General features: G+C 54.0%; 4 protein-coding genes across 4 annotated transcripts; 3 read left to right on the forward strand and 1 right to left on the reverse strand.

The window, feature by feature from the left end:
* The first annotated feature begins 243 nt into the window (after positions 1–243).
* Positions 244–1,375, forward strand: LOC136568048 (protein S100-A9-like). The gene is made up of 2 exons (XM_066567884.1): positions 244–396; positions 1,139–1,375. The coding sequence occupies exons 1-2, from the start codon at positions 244–246 to the stop codon at positions 1,373–1,375; spliced, it is 390 nt and encodes a 129-aa protein (XP_066423981.1).
* Positions 1,376–4,381: 3,006 nt separating this feature from the next.
* Positions 4,382–5,760, forward strand: LOC136568361 (protein S100-A7-like). The gene is made up of 2 exons (XM_066568331.1): positions 4,382–4,573; positions 5,596–5,760. The coding sequence occupies exons 1-2, from the start codon at positions 4,382–4,384 to the stop codon at positions 5,758–5,760; spliced, it is 357 nt and encodes a 118-aa protein (XP_066424428.1).
* A 2,602-nt stretch (positions 5,761–8,362) lies between these two features.
* On the forward strand, positions 8,363–10,219 carry LOC136568322 (protein MRP-126-like). The gene is made up of 3 exons (XM_066568268.1): positions 8,363–8,451; positions 9,239–9,397; positions 9,894–10,219. Exons 1-3 carry the CDS (start codon positions 8,443–8,445, stop codon positions 10,083–10,085), a joined length of 360 nt encoding a protein of 119 aa, XP_066424365.1. The 5' UTR covers positions 8,363–8,442; the 3' UTR covers positions 10,086–10,219.
* Positions 10,220–16,529: 6,310 nt separating this feature from the next.
* Positions 16,530–16,847, reverse strand: LOC136568365 (loricrin-like). Its single transcript, XM_066568335.1, has one exon. The coding sequence runs from the start codon at positions 16,845–16,847 to the stop codon at positions 16,530–16,532; it is 318 nt and encodes a 105-aa protein (XP_066424432.1).
* Between the last annotated feature and the right edge of the window lie 956 nt (positions 16,848–17,803).

The raw sequence follows: 17,803 nt of genomic DNA on the forward strand, positions 1-17,803 counted from the left end.
TCCTGGATGGGGTGAGGAGCCCGAAATCCTCACCTGGGCGTGCTGCGTGCCTTGCACAACTCCTGGAGCTCCTGGCAGCTCCAGGAGGGTATAAAAGGTGCCATCCCCAGCTCGGCACCACCAATCCTCCTGCTCCTCCCTCTGCAGAGCCCAGACCTCCTCCGAGGTGAGCAGATCCTTCCTGGTGAGTCCCCGGGCTCGGGTTCCCTTCGATGTTTTGCCGTTTGTCCCTTTCCCGGCAGGATGAAAACCGACCTGGAGCTGGCGCTGGAATGCGCCGTCAACGTCTACCACCGGTTCGCGGCGCAGCGCCCCGTGGACGACTACCTGAGCCTGGGGGAGTTCTCCAGGCTGCTCAAGGAGACGGCCGAGCCCTTCCTGAAGAACACGGTGCCGGTGAGAGCCCGGGCTGGGATCAGTGGGGTGGGATCGATGGGATCGGGGTCAATGGGATGGGATGGGATCGGTGGGACAGGGTGGGATGGGATCAATGGAATGGGATGGGATGGGTTCAGTGGGATGGAATAGGATGGGATGGGATGGAATGGGATCAATGGGATGGGATGGGATGGGTTCAGTGGGATGGAATAGGATGGGATGGGATTGATGGGATGGGATCAGTGGGATGGGATCAATGGGATGAAATGGGATGGGTTCAAGGGGATGGAATAGGATGGGATGGGATGAGATGGGATCAATGGGATGGGATGGGATGGGATGGGATGGGATGGGATCAATGGGATGGGATGGGATGGGTGGGAGTGGGCCTGGGAGATCCTCTCATTCCAGGGATGCTGGGCAGGGACACCCCCCACTACATTGGGGCGCTCAGAGCTCATCCTTGGGCACTTCCTTGGGGATGGGGAGGGTTCACAGAATTCCCAGAATCACTGGGTTGGTTGGAGGAGACCTTCAAGATCATCGAGTCCAACCCCAACCCCTCAACTCAACCCTGGCACCCAGTGCCACATCCAGGCTTGTTTAAACACATCCAGGGATGGTGACTCCACCACCTCCCCGGGCAGAACATTCCAGAACTTTATCTTGGGACCTTCCCAAAGCGAGGGAGGGTTTTTTGGGGTTCAGGCCTTGCTGGGTAAGGGTGAGTGACCCCGAGCTGACTGTGCTCCCCCCACAGCCCAAAACGACCATGGACAGCTACATCAAGCAGCTCTTCACCAAAGCTGACGCCAACCACGACGGCCGCCTCAAGTTCACCGAGTTCCTGACCACGCTGAGCCTCGTGGCCATTGATGCCCACAACAGGTCCCACCAGGGCCCTGGTGGTGACCACGGCCACGACCACGGGCACGGCCACGACCACGGGCATGACCACGGGCATGACCATGGGCATGGGCACAGCCACCGTCACTGAAATGGAGCCATCTCCCACAGTGGCCGAGCCACGGGACTCTGTGTCCCCCCTTGTCCAGAACCAAATCTTTGTCACCTGCTTCTACTTTGTGGCATTGAAATAAAATCCCTTCCTCTGAGCACCAAACCCATCCGTGTGCCGTGTCCTGGGGTCTGTGGGGAGGGGGAAAAGGTTTTGGGGGTCCTCAGTGGGCAGCACAGGGCTCCTGGAGGGTCAGATCTGAGGGTGAAGGTCCAGGAAGTGCCAGAAGTGAAACACGGTTGGGGGGGGGTCCTTCCTCAAGTCTCTGCTAAGACCCAGCCCTGGAACTGGGGGTGCCACATCCTGGGGGTGCCACATCCCAAGGGCGACACATCCCGAGGGTGACACATCCCAGAGACACCAAATCCCGAGGGTGCCAGATCCCAAGGGTGCCACACTCCGAGGGCGCCACACTCCAAGGGTGCCACATCCTGGGGGTGCCACAGCCTGGTGGTGACACATCCCGGGGACACCAGATCCCAAGGGTGCCAGATCCCAAGGGTGCCAGATCCCAAGGGTCTCACATCCCGGTGATGCCAGATCCCAAGGGTGCCACATCCCAGGGGTGCTGCATTCCAGAGGTGCCACTTCCCAGACGCGTGTGAGATGTTTTTGTGACCCCAAAAGAGCCCAGCAGCCCCAGCAGAGCAAAGCACGAGGCCGAGGGGCTCTGGGGGCTCCATCCTGGCAGCTGCCACTCCGCAGAACGAGTCAAAGCTTTCACGCTTTGGGACACGTCCCTGAGCAGGGAACCCCTGGGCTGAGGAGGCTCCAACGTCCCCCAAACCAGGGCCTGTCCCGGGTGAAACCAGTGGGGTTTGGGTGGCACCTCGGTGACACGGGACAGCTCTGGATTTGGGGTGCCACCCTCGTGCCTCGAGGCAAATGTCACTCCCTGCCACCCCCGCGTCACTCGGGCATCGCTGTCCTTGCAGGGCTGGGCATGGCCAGCTGCTCCCCCACGGGTTTGAGGGAAAAAGTGGGAAAATTGGGAAAGGGGCCGAGTGTGGGAGGTGCACGAGAGCACCAGAGGATTTCCCTGCCAGCTGGGGGACCAGGATTCAATTTGGGATGGGTGACACTCAAATTTGGGGTGGGTGACACTCCAGTTTGGGATCAATGACATTTCAGTTTGGGATCCCAGTTCGGGGTGGGTGATACTCCAATTTGGGATCCCAATTTGGGATGGGTGACACTCCAATTTGACAACCCAGTTTGGGATGGGTGACACTCCAGTTTGGGATCTGTGACACTCCAATTCGACATCCCAGTTTGGGGTGGGTGACAGTCCAGTTTGGGATCTGTGACACTCCAATTTGACATCCCAGTTTGGGATGGGTGCCAGCCTGCAAGGAGCAGGGCCGGGAAACAAAAGGAACAATGCAGTGAGTCAGGGATACCGGAATAAATCCGTGCAATGCCCCGGGGACACAGGAGCATCCTCAAACACGAACGGGCACCCCTGGTTTGGCTGGTCCTTCCCTCTTCCTCCTACCCATTGTCTGATTTGAAACCTTCTCATTGTCTGATTTTGAAACCTTCTCATTGTCTGATTTTAAATCTTCTAATTGTCTGATTTTTTAAACCTTCTCATGATCCAATTTTAAATCATCTAATTGTCTGATTTTAAACCTTCTCATTGTCTGATTTTAAACCTTCTCATTGTATGATTTTAAACCTTCTCATGGTCCAAAATTAAATCTCATTGTCCGATTTTAAACCTTCTCATGGTCCGAATTTAAACCTTCTCATTGTCCGATTTTAAACCTTCTCGTGGTCCAATTTTAAATCTTCTCATTGTCTGATTTTTAAACCTTCTCATTTTCCGATTTTAAATCTGCTCGTCCTTGTCCCTAACATGGGTGACAAAGAGGTGACAATTGCAAAATATGCAGCAGTTCCTGCACCAGCCAGAAAAGACCCCGGCCTTGGGTTTTCTCCTGGTTTTATGCCCAGTTTCCTCCAGAAAATCTCTGGAATGAGAGTAGAGTACAAGTAGAAAACAATGGAAAATATTCTGGAAAACAAGTTATAAAAAACAGATGCTGCTTTGTCTTGGGCAGCGTCCATCCAGTTGGCGTTGCAGGAAACAGAAATCACATTAAAAACTCACCCAGGGGACAAAGTCATCCCTGTTTCCATGTGCAACAGCCCAGTTTGCTCCTACAGCAGAAGGAAAATGTGCAAATTTTTCGTCGTGTTGCAAAACTCCCCAAGTTTTGGCAACTTCTGCCCGAAAGGCCTTGCCCTCGACATGGAGGTGTGACCAAGCCGGGGTTTTTCCCCTCCCTGAGCCCTGTCAGAGGTGATGGAGGGGCCAAGGACAACATTTCCAAAGCCTGGTGGGTGCAACCAGGAACTTGAAGCGGAGGAATGAGGCCGGGAGGGGCTCGGGGTTCCCACCTGGCAATTTCCAGGTGCGGGAAATGTGAACTCAAGCTGATGCTTGTGGCAGGTGTGTCACCAGCTCTGATGAAACAGGACCTCAGACAGGTATAAAAGGGCTGCTCCAGGCTCCTGGGTCACACTGACGGATCCAAACCCTCCTCGGAGACCAGGGTGAGTAGGACGAGGATGGTCCTTGCAGGGAAAAGGATGAGGGAGAAGCCATTTGGGATCCATCAGCTCGGCGCGATGGGTTCTCCTCGGGGTAGAGCAGGAGGTTGGTTGGGGTTGGAAAATGAGGACAAATTAATGGGATTTTGGTGGCATCTTTGGTGGAGGCACCACTAATTCTGTGTCCTAAACGCCCCCACTGGCCTGACCCTGCTTTCCTCACCTGAAAAATGTCCCCAGGTGTGTCGGAACAAGCTGCTTCCTTGACGAAGCCAAACTGGAGCAATGCCCCCAAATCCCCTCATTTTCTGCTCCACACCAAAGAGCTGCAGGTGCCCCCAGGCTCAGGTGCAGCTCCCGCTGATTTTTGTCCCCTCTCACACGTCGAGGTTTGTCCCCAACCCCTGCAGGTCCCTCCGGAGCTCAGCCATGTCCACCAGCACCCACAGCCACGCCGGGAGCCGGCAGCTCCCGGGGAACTGCACCCTGGAGAAGGCCCTGCAGACCGTGGTGGACGTGTTCCACCAGTACAGCATCCGCCAGGGTGAGATTGACCTCCTGAGCATGAGCGACTTCACCACGCTGCTGAAGGAGCAGGCGCCGTCCTTCCTGGGGACCTGCGTGAGTGCCCGGGGGACAACCCCACGGGGATGGGGTTCGGGAGCTCCCGGGGGATGGGGGGCTTTCTGTCACAGCCGGGTTGGGGCCACCCCTACTCCTTGTGGTGGTGGGAAGTGAATCAGACAGGCACAGTCCAAACTGCAGTTTGAGATTCTTCTGGTTTTTGCAACGCCTTAATCAAAAGATTCCACGTGCGTGGTGGTGTGAAGGGAATTAAACTCACACCTGAACAGTCCAGCCATGCAATTTGAAGCTTTTTCTGGTTTTCGTAATGCCCAAAAGAAGATTCTCTTTTCAATTGGCAGATAAATTGTGGAATCTTTGCCGTTGTCAGCAGTTTCGCTCTGGCTCTGATTATGACCCCAAGCTGTTGTTTCTAATGTTGTAAAAATTGGTTTTGGAGATCTGTAGGATAAGAAAATCCATTTGGATCCCTCTTTGAGGTGTCCTATTGAAATCTGAGACCACACAATTGCATTTTTTTCTCCTGACACTGCAAGGAGAAATATCTGTGACATCCATGTGCTTGTCTTTGTTGAAGGACCTCACCAAACTTCTCAAGGGCTTCTTGGGCCTAGGCCGTGAGGATTAGAACTTCTGGGAGTTCTAATGTCGCAGTCTCCTCTCAATAAGTTGAAAAGCGGTGCAAGTTCATCGTTGGTGATTCCCAAAATTGGCCTCATCCAATGGATTTCTCCCAAAATTGGCCTCATCCAACTGATTTCTCCCAAAATTGGCCTGGTCCAACAGATTTCTCCCAAAATTGGCCTGATCCAATGGATTTCTCCAAAAATTGGCCTGGTCCAATGGATTTCTCCTAAAAGCCACTGCGCCCCCAACCACAGGGATTTGGGACAAAATCCTGTCTCCTCTGGGATTTAATTTGGGGCTAAAGGTGAGGTAGAGGAGGGTTGGGACATCCTGCAGCTTCCAAGCCCTTCCCAGGGCAGGGAAGGATCCACCCGGCTCTTGGAGTGGAGCTGGGACAGGGACGTGACCCCTCCTCGTGTCCCCAAAATCAGGACAGGAACCGGCCTGGCTACTTGGAGAAGCTCTTCCGGGAGACCGACCTGAACAAGGACAAGGAGGTGAGCTTCAAGGAGTTCACCATCGTGCTGAGCAAGCTGGCTGATGACGCCCACCGCATCAGCCACGGCTCCGAGCGCTGCGGGCCTGACAAAGACTGAGCCTGGCCGTGGAAAAACGGGAGAGGGAAGCTTGGGGGATCGGGCTCTGGCTGCTCCCTGCCCGCCTGGAGCAGCCCCATGGCACAATAAAGCAGCACTTGAAGTTCTCTGAGCTTTTCCTCATCCGTCGTGGGGGTGGCAGGAGGGACAGAGAGGGGTGGGTGGGGTCACCTGAAGTGATGGTTTTGTCAAAAAAACCTCATGAAGCAAAATGTTCCCAGTGCCCAAAATCCTCTGGTTTGGGATATTGGGATTTCAGGATGTGCTAATGATGATTTTCTGCCGTTCCGGGAGAGACACAGAGTTCAGGCACTTCCATATCCCAAAACTGCAACACCCAAACATCCAAAATCCCAAATCTTGGATTTGAGGCAACACCCAAACACCCAAAATCCCAAGTCCTGTATCTCAGGGACTGGGAATGCTCTGCTTGATGACAATTTGGGATTTGGGAAGTTGGGGTGTTGTGGTGTTGGGATATGGACCCCAGGGGGACAAAGCTGCTGCTCCCTCTCCCCACACCAGCCGCTCTCCTGCCCCTAAAAGTGAGTTTTGAAAGAATTTTGCAACTCTTTGCAACTCTGGGTGTTCCTGTGTGTCCCTGGGCACCTCCCAGCAGGTCCTGGGCTGTTTCTGCTCCGGTTCATGGACCCCTGGCTGAGCCTGGACCTTGGGGACAGCTGGACAGGGAGGTTCTCCTGCAAGGACACCTGCAGAGCCACCAAAGTGGTGCCAGCACCTGTCCCTGTGAGCCCCTTGTCCCTCAGTGCCTCCACTGACCACTCACACCTGGGGGTCACCCCTGGCTCAGGCCACCTTGGAACACCCTGGCCCCCATCCCTGTCCCCCTGGCACCTCCAGGGTGACCAAAGTGACCCGAGGAGGTTTCCTGAAGTTGCACCAAAATTCTGCAACCCCGCGGCCACCCCCGGACACCCCGTTGTGAAATGTGCCCGATGTCCCCAGATGTCCCGTTCTGCAGCAGAACGTGCCTGTTGTGAAAGCAGAGCACCCCAGCAGCCAGGGCTGGGGGCTGGGGATGGAATCCTGGGGTCCTTTCACTTGGGAAAGACCTCCAAGATGGAGTCCAACCTGTGACCTGTCCCCTCCTGGTCACCCAGACCAATGTCCAGCCTATGACCTGTCCCCACCTGGTCACCAGTGTCCAACCTGTGACCTGTCCCCTCCTGGTCACCCAGACCAATGTCCAGCCTGTGACCTGTCCCCACCTGGTCACTCAGACCTGTCCCCACCTGGTCACCCAGACCAATGTCCAGCCTATGACCTGTCCCCACCTGGTCACCAATGTCCAACCTGTGACCTGTCCCCACCTGGTCACCCAGACCAATGTCCAGCTCTTCCTTGGACACCTCCAGGGACGGGGACTCCAAACCTCCATGGCCTGGTTGCCCTTTCCAGGAGGAAATTCCTGCTGAAAGGAGCTCCTGAACTCGGCCTAGGCCTTGTTTTGGCCTCCAAAACCAGGAGGGCAAAGACCAACCTGAGACCAACCATGACGAGACCAACCTGAGCCGGGCAGGTCAAACCAACCCCAGACAAGCGTGCTGAGTCAGCAGGCAGCTCATTTTGATGAGGAAATGCTGGAAAATCTCGTTTTTCTCCCCAGCTTGGCAGCTCGGAGCTGCCAGGCCCGCGCTGGGCCTCTGCCAGGCCGAGAAACAACAACACAAAAAAAGCCACAAAATCCAGGACAGAGCCCTGGAAAGCGAAATAAATATTCGCCTTTGAGCCACACCTGGGCTCTGCAGCTCAGGGCACACCTGGGGTGGGGACAAACCGCCCTTGGCATGGATGTACCGGAGCTCGTGGAGCTGGGCCAGGCCGGGAACACGCCCGGATCGTCTTTCATGGACGGCTGGTTGCCGCAGGCTGGGGACGTTCCCGGTGCCACCTGTGCCCCGTGTGACACAGCCAGCCCTGCCAGGAGCGGGTGGCACTCGGTGTTCTGCTCTGGTGAAGGGTCAAAGGTCGGGCTTGGTGATTTTGGAGGTTTTTGGCAAGTCCTGGGGCACTGGGATGGATCAAGGGTGGGGACATTTTGGGGATGAGCAGGGCAGGGGGTGACCTTCACTCCCCAGCATCAGCAAACAGCCCTGGAAAGGAGGAAAATTGAGAAAAATCCCAAAAGTGGAAAAATCCCAAATGTGGAAGAACCCCAAAGGTGGAAGAATCCCAAAAGTGGAAAAATTGCAAATGTGGAAGAATCCCAGATGTGGAAAAAATCCCAAATGTGAAAGGACCCCAAAGGTGGAAGTATCCTAAATGTGGAAGAACCCCAAATGTGGAAAAATCTCAGATGTAGAAGAATCCCAAATGTGGAAGAACCCCAAAGGTGGAAGAATCCCAAATGTGGAAAAATCCCAGATGTGGAAGAATCCCGAGGGAAGGGGCTTTTGCCCAGAGCTGCTGGCGAATCCCAGCAGGTGAGGGGACAGGGCCGCCCCCACCTGAGCCGGTGACACCCCGAGCTTGCGGGAAAAGCCACAGAGCCCCTTTTGGGGAACTTCCCGGAGCCTTGAGCAATGCCAGGGGCCGTGTGGGGCCAGCCAGGAACGGGATGGGGACATTTCACAACGGGGACGCTTCATGGCTGGGCTATAAGAGACACCGAGGTGGCACCGGCCCCGCACCCGCCCCAGGGGACCTCGCTGCGGTGACAAGATGAGCAAGGCAAGTGCAGGGGGGGGGTATTTGGGGTGTCCGTGCTCTTTTCCAGGTCATCCCAGGTGTGAGGATCCTCAGGGAGCTTCTCTCCATCTCCAGCCGGGGTCCCGGCTGGGCAAAACCATCTCCAGAGCCCATGAGGACAGAAGTTTCCTCCTGGAAGAGGTTCCCGGTCACCAGAGAGGCTCCTGGACATCAGATCTCCTGCTCTGTGTCCCCACAGAGAGTTCTGGGGTGTTGTCACCTGCTCTGTGTCCCCACAGAAGGTTTTGGGTGTTGTCACCTTCTCTGTGTCCCTACAGAGAGTTGTTGGGGTGTTGTGACCTGCACAGAGAGTTTTGGGGTGTTGTCACCTGCTTGATGTCTCTACAGAGGATTTTTAGGGTGTTGTTCACCTGCTTGGTGTCCCCACTGAAGGTTTTTGGGGTGTTATCACCTGCTGTGTGTTTTTGGGGTGTTATCACCTTCTCTGGTTGGTTTATCTGCAGAACCAGCCTCAGACCAGGCCCATTTTGGGGCCGAATCAGCTCTGAGCTCTCATCTGTAGGTGCACAGGGCCTGTGAGGTCCTTCAGCCTCCTTGGAGAAAACTCCAAGAGCTCCAAAATGGAACAGTTCCTCCCCAGATTTTCTCCTTCAGCCCCCTTGGACAAGGAGGTCCTTCGGCCTCCAACAGAAAGGAACGTTCCTCCCCGGATTCTCCTGGTTCCAGCCCAGTTATCCCAGATTCTCCTGGATCCAGCCCAGATATCCCGGATTCTCCTGGACATTCCCAATGACCATTTCTCCTGCAGGGCCAGCAGAGCCAGGAGCAGCTGTCGGAGATGGAGAAGGCCATGGACGTCATCATCGACGTCTTCCACCAGTTCTCGCGCCGCGAGGGCGACAGGGACACCCTGACCAAGAAGGAGCTCAAGATGATGATTGACAAGCAGCTGGCCAATTACCTGAAGGTGAGGGGTTGGATTGTCCCCAGGGTTTGGGTTCAGCCCCTTTCCTGCTCTGCTCTCCTGCCCAACCACCCCATCCCAAACGTTCTCCACCAAGGAACCCTCATCCCCTTCTCTGCAAAAATCAGACCAAAATCTCCTTTTCCACCTGGAAGCCACACCCCAAACACCCCCAAAAAACCCATTTTTTTTTGGTTTGGAGCTCACCTTCCTAAAGGCAAAGGAAAATTTTGTCTACCCAGGGGAGAAACTATCCTGCCCAACCACCCCATCCCAAATGTTCTCCATGGAGGAAACCTCATAGCTCTTATCCCTTTCTCTGCAAAAATCAGCCCAAAATCTCCTTTTCCTCCTGGAAGCCACACCCCAAACAGCCCCCAAAAAACCCCATTTTTTTGGTTTGGAGCTCACCTTCCTAAAGCCAAAGGAAAATTTTGTCCCCCCGGGGATAAACCAAGGAGATTTTGCCCTCACTTTGTCCCCTCTTTCTCCTTCACAGCACGTGAAGAACAAGGCCACCATCGACCAGATCATGAAGGACCTGGACGTCAACAAGGACGCCCAGATCAGCTTTGGGGAGATGATGCTGCTGGTCACCCGTGTCACCTGCGCCACCCACGAGCACCTGCATGAGGTGGAGGACCACCAGCACCAGCACCAGCACCAGCACCAGCACCAGCACCACCACTGAGGCAGCGCCTCCAAGCAAAATCCTGGAGTCTGGAGAAGCTTCCAGAGCTCAATCCAGCCTTAAAATCCTCCCTCTCTCCCTCCTCTTCCTGCCAGCGCCGTGGTTTTGCTGCCAAATAAAGATTTCCAAAGCTCTCCGGTGTCTCTGTGGGTTTTTCTGGGTTTTTTTCTCTCCTTTCTCACCTTTGGGACTGGAAATTTGGGATTCACCCCAGCAGCTGCTGGTGGCTCACAGAGGTTGGGGTTGCACCCAGGATTTGATGGATTTTTGCATTTCCAACTGGAAAAACTCCCATTTTTTGAAAATTCTGCACAGATGTCCCAAGGCTGAGCTCTGGTGGTGGGCAGGAGCTGGGAGGAAGGATGAGCACTAATTTCTGCAGAAAAACCCTTTTTAGGGCATTTTTGCTCCACAGATGGTGGTGGACACTTTAAGTTTTGGGCTTAAAAACTTATTTGTGGACAAGAACATGAAACAACCCCAATCCCTCACCCAGAACACCCCAAAAAGGTTAATTAGTAATAATGAGCTGCTTTTCAGAGGGAGAAGCTGGCTGGGAGCTTCCCAAACCCTTTTTGGGGCAGAAAAGCAGCAGAGCTGATTTCCCAAGGGTGACTCAAAGCCCTGAAACCGCCCAGCTCCGGGAAGGAACCTTCCAGAAACTTCCCCAAAGCAGCAAGAGCTGAAGCAAGACGCAATTAATTAACACAAGGCACAATTAACACAAGACTTCCCCGGGTTTGCTTCACCCCCAGGTTGCTTCAGCTTCCTCTGGAGCTGGTTTTGACACACAAAATGTCAAATTCCTCCTAACGGGGTCAAAGCTGCAGCAGGAGCAGGGAGCCCTCAGCTCTGCACCCCCAAAAAATGAGGTGTTTTAAAAATGTTTATTTTTAAGATTTATTTTTAAGATTTATTTTTAAAATTTATTTTTTAAATGTAATAATAAATAATAACAACAAAACCACCACCACCACAAATAATAATAATAATAATAATAATAATAATAATAATAATAATAATAATAATAATAATAATAATAATAATATAATACATAATACACTATATTATATATATTATTATATATTATATATTATATATTATAATAGTATACAATAATATTATATATTATCTTAATATATAAGATTGTCTTAATATATAATAGTAATATATGTTATATTAAAGTATAAGATTATATTACTTTAATGTATAATATATAATATAATAGTAAATCAATATACTTTATATTATATTATATTATATTATATTATATTATATTATATTATATTATATTATATTATATTATATTATTTATATTATAATATTTATGTTATCATAATATATAATACGGTATGATATGATATGATATAATATAAATCATATAACATAATATAATAATACTATTTATTTATTTATTTATTTATTTATTTATTTATTTATTATTATTATAATAATCCCCTAATAAGATATAATCAGAATAATCCCCTAAAAGACTCCGGGATCCGGAGGCGAGCCCGGGCTCCTGGTGCCACCTGCTGGGATGTGACATCGCCAGGAGGCGACACTTGCAGAGGCCGCCAGGTCCTGCCTGAGCTGCCACCGCCAGGGGAGCGCCGACTTTGACCCTCATCCATGGAGAAATTTCCTAAACTTCAAGGTAGACCGGAACCCACGAAAGTGTGACATTACAGAGAGCGAGAACCTGAGGTTTTTGGGATTTTTAGTATGCAAGATGGAGGGCACAGGGTGCTGTCCTGAATTTCCTCTTCATGTTTCTTCTTCCTCCTTCTTCATGGGTTTGGGTGGCGTTTTGTAATTGGGTGGGAAAATCAGCATTTTTGGGCTCTTTGGGATCAGTTATTGGGTTAAAAGGGAAAATAATCCAGGTGTCAGCTCTTAACTGGATAGTTTAGTGTTAAAAGACCTTGGAACAAGAGATTGTTGGGCATTTTGTGCCCCCTGATGAAAAACTGCTGAGCTCACAGTAGTGAGACTGTTTTACTGATAAGAAATAATAAACACAATAATAAACACTTGAGTCCAAACATGAATTTCTGTCTCAAGTGCCTTCAATCCAGACCCAGAGAAACCCACCGCTGGTACGCCCACAGTGATGCCCCAAACCCAGCACTGAAGGGAATCCCAAAAAATCCCCCCAAAGCTCCTGGGTTTCCCAAAGAGGGAGAGCAGCCAAGGCTGCTGCAGCTGCCCCAAAAGCAGCCAGGGACGTGCAGGGACTTGCTGCCTCTTGCCTCATCCTGCTGGGGAAGGAAAATTTGGCTCCAGCCCGTGGCTTGATCCCACTTCCAACCCACCAAGGGGCGTGGGTGGCTCTGCAGGCGCTCCTGTCCCAACCGCGGGGAGATGCTGAGCGAGATCTGCCCCTGTCTGGAGATCTCGGTGCCCGAGAGGGGCACGCCCTGGGCACGGGGAGGGATCCTGGCAGCCCTGGGCAGGGATGGGATCCGGGCAGCCCTGGGCACGGGGAGGGATCCTGGCAGCCCTGGGCAAGGGGAGGGATCCAGGCAGCCCTGATGGGATCCGGGCAGTTCTGGGCAGGGATGGGATCCGGGCAGCCCCGCAGCTCCTCCGGGAGAGAATGAGCTGGGCTGGGAGTGGCTGCAGCCCCCGAGCCTTTCCCGGGTCCTGGGGATGGATCAGAGCCTGGTCCCAGATCCATCGGGGCAGGATCAGAACCTGAGCCTGGTTCCATTGGGGCAGGATCAGAGCCTGAGCCTGGTCCCAGATCCATCAGGGCAGGATCCCATGGTGATCCCAGATCCATCAGGGCAGGATCCCATGGTGATCCCCAGGTGTCCTCACCGTGCCACCGCTGCCGAACCCACAAACCCTTTGTGTTCTAGACAGGAAAAACCCCATTTTAGGGGATGAGAAATGCAGAATTTTACGTGAGAAGGGGAACCCCTGGCTGGTGTTTTTGGGCACCCGAGGAGGTGCTTTGTCCCTGACCTACATCCACCTCTCCAGCTGTGCCGTAAACATCCTGGGAGCGCAGGATAATGAGGGAGCCTCCCTGGGAAGAGAACAGGACTGACCGGAAGGAATCTTCTCCTCCTCCTCCTCCTCCTCCTTCTCCTTCTCCTCCTCCTCCCACCCCCGAGCCTGCCCGGGGCTGCTCCGAGCCTCTCCCTCCACTCCCGGTGCGGATCCAGGTGAGGCTCCATCGCTTCTTTTTGTCTTTAAAATGAATTTTTGCACTCGTGGGGTTGCCCCAGAACCGGTTTTAGCCGGCGGCAGGACGGGATCAGCTCCTCTGGGCACCTGCAGGAGCTGATTCATTCACCCCACAAGTGCCTGGGAGCAGCTTCCCTCTAATTGAGGCAGGGAAAGTGGAAAAAATGAGGGGGATCGAGGGGAAAGTTCTCGGAGAAGCCGGGAAAGGAAAATTTCTTTTTAGCTCTGGTGAAATTGAATGCAGGAAGGCTGAGGTGGGATGTTTGGGATCTCATTGGAAGGGAAATTTGGGGTTTTTGGAAGGGAAATTTGGGATTTTTGGAAGAGATATTTGGGAATTGTGGATGTTTAGGATCATTGGAAGGGATGTTTGGGATCTTTAGAAGGGATGTTTGGGAGTTTTGGAAGGGATATTTGGGATTATTGGAAGAGATATTTGGGATCATTGAAAAGGATATTTGGGATTTTTGAAAGGGATATTTAGGATTTTTGGAAGAGATATTTGGGATTATTGGAAGGGATATTTGGGATTTTGGAAGGGATGTTTGGGATAATTGAAAAGGATATTTGGGATTTTTAGAAGGGGTGTTTGGGATTATTGGAAGGGATGTTTGGGATTATTCAAAGGGATGTTTGGGATTTTTAGAAGGCATATTTGGGGTTTTTGGGAGGGATGTTCCGGGGGGATTTTCCTGCTGCCCTGACAGCGTCTGCGGCCTCAGGTTCTGCTCCTCCCCAGGACTGGAGCCATGTCCAGGCTCATCAAAGCCATCACTGACATGATGCAGAGCTCCCAGGGCAACGCCAGGAAGGGCAGGAAATCGGAGACCTTCAGCAGGAGCGAGTTCAAGAAGCTGATCCAGCAGGAATTCGTTCCTGTCAAGGTAACACCAGGGGCCGGAGAGGGGAAAAGAGGCTGGGAAAGGGACCTGGAATTGTTGGAGCGAGTCCAGAGGAGACCACGAAGGTGATAAAGGGACTGGAGACCTTTCCTGATGGATCCAGGCTGGGAATGCTGGGAATGTTGGGAATGTGGGGACCCCAGAGCCCCTCCGGGACCTGCAGGGGCTCCAGGCAAGCTGGAGAGGGATTTCTCCTCAGGAACTGCAGGGACAGAGAGGCAGGATGGGCACCCACAGCCGGGCACTCCCCGTGGGCAGTTGGGGCACCCAAAATGTGGGATTTGGGCTCTGGGGATGCTGCAGCCACCGGGTTCCTGCTGTCACCACATCCCCCTCTGCCCTCTGGGGTATTTCGGGGGGTGAGGGGGGTCTGCAGCCCCCACCCCACATCCGAGGCTGGGCTGGGGTCTCTCCTCCCTTGGGGTTTTCCCTGCGGAGCTCCCGCGCCCCCTCCCCTTTTCCCGCTCTGCAGCCCTGTTTGGACGGGTTTGGACCCTTCCAGCACCTCGGGCTGAGGGGTCCCGGCCCTTCCCCACCTCGGGAGGGGCTGACAGGGCCGCGTGTCCCCTCAGAGGTCCCCGAGCAGCAAGTCCAGAGCCGTCGCCCGGCCCTCGGAGCCCGACACGGAGCCCATGAACAAGGAGAGGGCTCCGGCCAAGCCCTGCATCTACTGAGGGCCCTGCGCTGCTCCTGGCACGGGGAGGGAGCAGGTGAGGGACACCAGGGTGACGCCACCCGTGGGACACCTCCTAAGGTGGGGACCCCGTGCCCGGTGTCACCCGCAGGTGACGAGGTGTGGCCATGGTGGCGAGCCCAGCCCGGCGGGGAGGGTGGGATGGGGCAGGAGCTGGGCTCTGCAGGGCGTTTAATCAGCCCTAATTAAACCCGTGCAGTAATTGGGCACCAATCAGGGCGGGCTGGAGGGAGGGACCTCGGGTCCTGCCAGGTTTTGTGGGCGAACCCCCCTCGTGGGTTTCCCTCCCTTTTCCATAGGATTGCTCCGATGCTGGGATCTCCTTCCAGGCTTTTCCTGCTCCTCCTTCCACGCCAGGAACATCCTGGGACGAGTGAGGACCAAGCCCAGCTCCACCAATTTACCTCCATGAGGCAAAAATATCCCCAGGTCTCCTTTGGTCCCCCTGCTCCAGCGGTGTCTCCTTGGGGTGCTTTAAAAATGCAGCTTTGAAGGCTTGGAGGGGGTGGTTGGGGGCAGACTTTCTCTTTTTTTCCTCATAAAAAGCAAAAAATCTCAACCCTGCTGAAATCTCAGCCCCTTCACCCCGGTTATTAATGGGGAGAAAGTGAAAAAAAAGAAAAAAAATCCCTGGTTAATAGGGCTGGGATGAGCAGGGGAATTATTTGATTATTTGATATCAGCCTGTACAGAAATGACGAGCCCAGAGTGGCAATTCCTGGGGGAAAATTAAAAGTTTATTTTTGTTGGGAGCTCATTTCCAGCTCATTTGGAGTCGGCAGCAGAATTCCCATGGGTTTCTGAGGGGGTGGACACACCAAAAATGCACCTCAGGGAGGTGGATTTTCAGAGAGATCTTTCTGCACTGTAAATATCCCAAAGGCGATTTATTTCCCCTGCTTATTTTCCCCCTTCTCACCCAAACGGTTGTAACACCACAAAAACCCAATAAAAACCATCCAACCTGGTGCCTGCCTGGATTTTAGGAGCCTCCCAGCCCCAAAACCCCATCCTGGGCTGGCTCTGGAGAACATCCCAGCCCCAAAACCCCATCCTGGCTCTGGAGAACATCCCAGCCCCAAAACCCCATCCTGGGCTGTGTCCCTGATTCTGGAGAACATCCCAGCCCTTAAACTCCATCCTGGGCTGTGTCCTTGGTTCTGGAGAAAATCCCAGCCCTAAAACTCCATCCTGGGCTGCTTCCCAGGTTTTAAAGAACATCCCAGCCCCAGAACCCCATCCTGGCTCTGGAGACCATCCCAGCCCTAAAACCCCATCCTGGGCTGTGTCCCTGGTTCTGGAGAACATCCCAGCCCTAAAACCCCATCCTGGGCTGTGTCCCTGGTTCTGGGGAACATCCCAGCCCTAAAACCCCATCCTGGTCTGCCTCTCCCAGCCCCAAAACCCCATCCTGGTTCTGGAGAACCTCCCAGGCCCAAATCCCCATCCTGGGCTGCCTCCCAGGCTCTGGAGTGCAAGGAAACACCAACACCAGCGGGGTTTAGAGGATGTGACTCTTTATTGGGCACAGCCCAGCCCTTGCCAGGCTCCGGAGGGCACTGGAGAGGCTTCGGGACCCCCGGGGAGGTGACAGGGATCCGGTCCCCGTGCGGCCTTTGCTGCCAGAGCTGGGACAAGGCGATGGCCACGCTGTCACTTCATCTTCTGCTGGGGCATCTGCGGCACCTGCTGCTGCTGCTGCTGCTGCTGGACCGGCATCTGCGGCTTCCCGTGGCAGCCGGAGCCACCGGAGCTGTGACAGCCACCACCGCCCGAGCTGTGGCAGCCGCCACCGCCTGAGCTGTGACAGCCGCCACCGCCGGAGCTGTGGCAGCCCCCAGAGCTGCCGCCAGAGCTGTGGCAGCCGCCGCCGCCGGAGCTGTGGCAGCCACCGCCACCGGAGCTGTGGCAGCCACCACTGCTCTGGCGCTGCTGCCGGTGGCACTGGTCCTTGTCCTGGCGGGAGCACATGGCGCTGTGCTTGGTCACCTGTGGGGACACAGCAGCTGGCAGGGCTTTGTCCTTCCTGCTCCTGCCCTTCCAGGCAGCAGGAATCCGGGTTTGGAGTTTGGAGGTCCTTTTCCCAGTCCCAGACAGATCCCACATTTCTGGATTGTTTTCCCCCCCGGCATTGTCCCACTGAAGGCGTTGGGGACACCCAGGCCATGCCTGGCTGGGACTGGGAAAAGGAATCCCGGTGTTCCTTGTGCCAGTCCCAGCCAGATCCCACATTTCTGGATCCTCTTCTCCTCTGGCATTGTCCCAGCCAGATCCCACATTTCTGGATCCTTTTCCCCTCTGGCATTGTCCCACTGAAGGTGTTGGGGACACTCAGGCCATGCCTGGCATTCCAAAATCAGAGCCAAGACCCCAGACCCTCCCTCCACATCCCCACCTCTGCTCCCTCCGAACCCCTGGACTCCCTCCTCACCCACCCCAGAACAAAACCCAGCCCTGTTCCAGGTGTGGGGATCCAAACTCACCCCACCAATGGTTCTGGAGCCCCCCAGCTCTTACCTGAGCTGCTCGTGCAGGAAGAGATGAAGAAGGATGAGAGGCAATGAGGCTTTTGGGGACAGGAGCACTTTTATACCCTCTCTGCACACCCCACATGGAGAAGCCCCTCCCTGTCCCGTCCATTTAATTCGCTGGTGGCTTTTTAATTTTTTTTTTTTTTTTTTTTTTTTGCCTCCCCTTTTCTGGGGCTCCTGGGGTGACTCACCCGATCCAGGCTGGGATTGCCTCTCCTTGTAGGTCGCCTTTCCTGTCCACAGAGCTTTAATTGCCGGCTCTGCCTGTGCAGGGCTGGGCTGGGGGAGCCGTGGGTGGCCCCGGTTTCCCCAGGTCAGGTTTGGTGTCGATCACACCCCGGGAGTGATTCGGGTTCAGGGGGAGATGATGATGTCTCACCCCCAAACCACAAACCA

This window comes from Molothrus aeneus, chromosome 31 (genome assembly GCF_037042795.1).
Source record: "Molothrus aeneus isolate 106 chromosome 31, BPBGC_Maene_1.0, whole genome shotgun sequence".
Lineage (NCBI taxonomy): Eukaryota > Metazoa > Chordata > Aves > Passeriformes > Icteridae > Molothrus > Molothrus aeneus.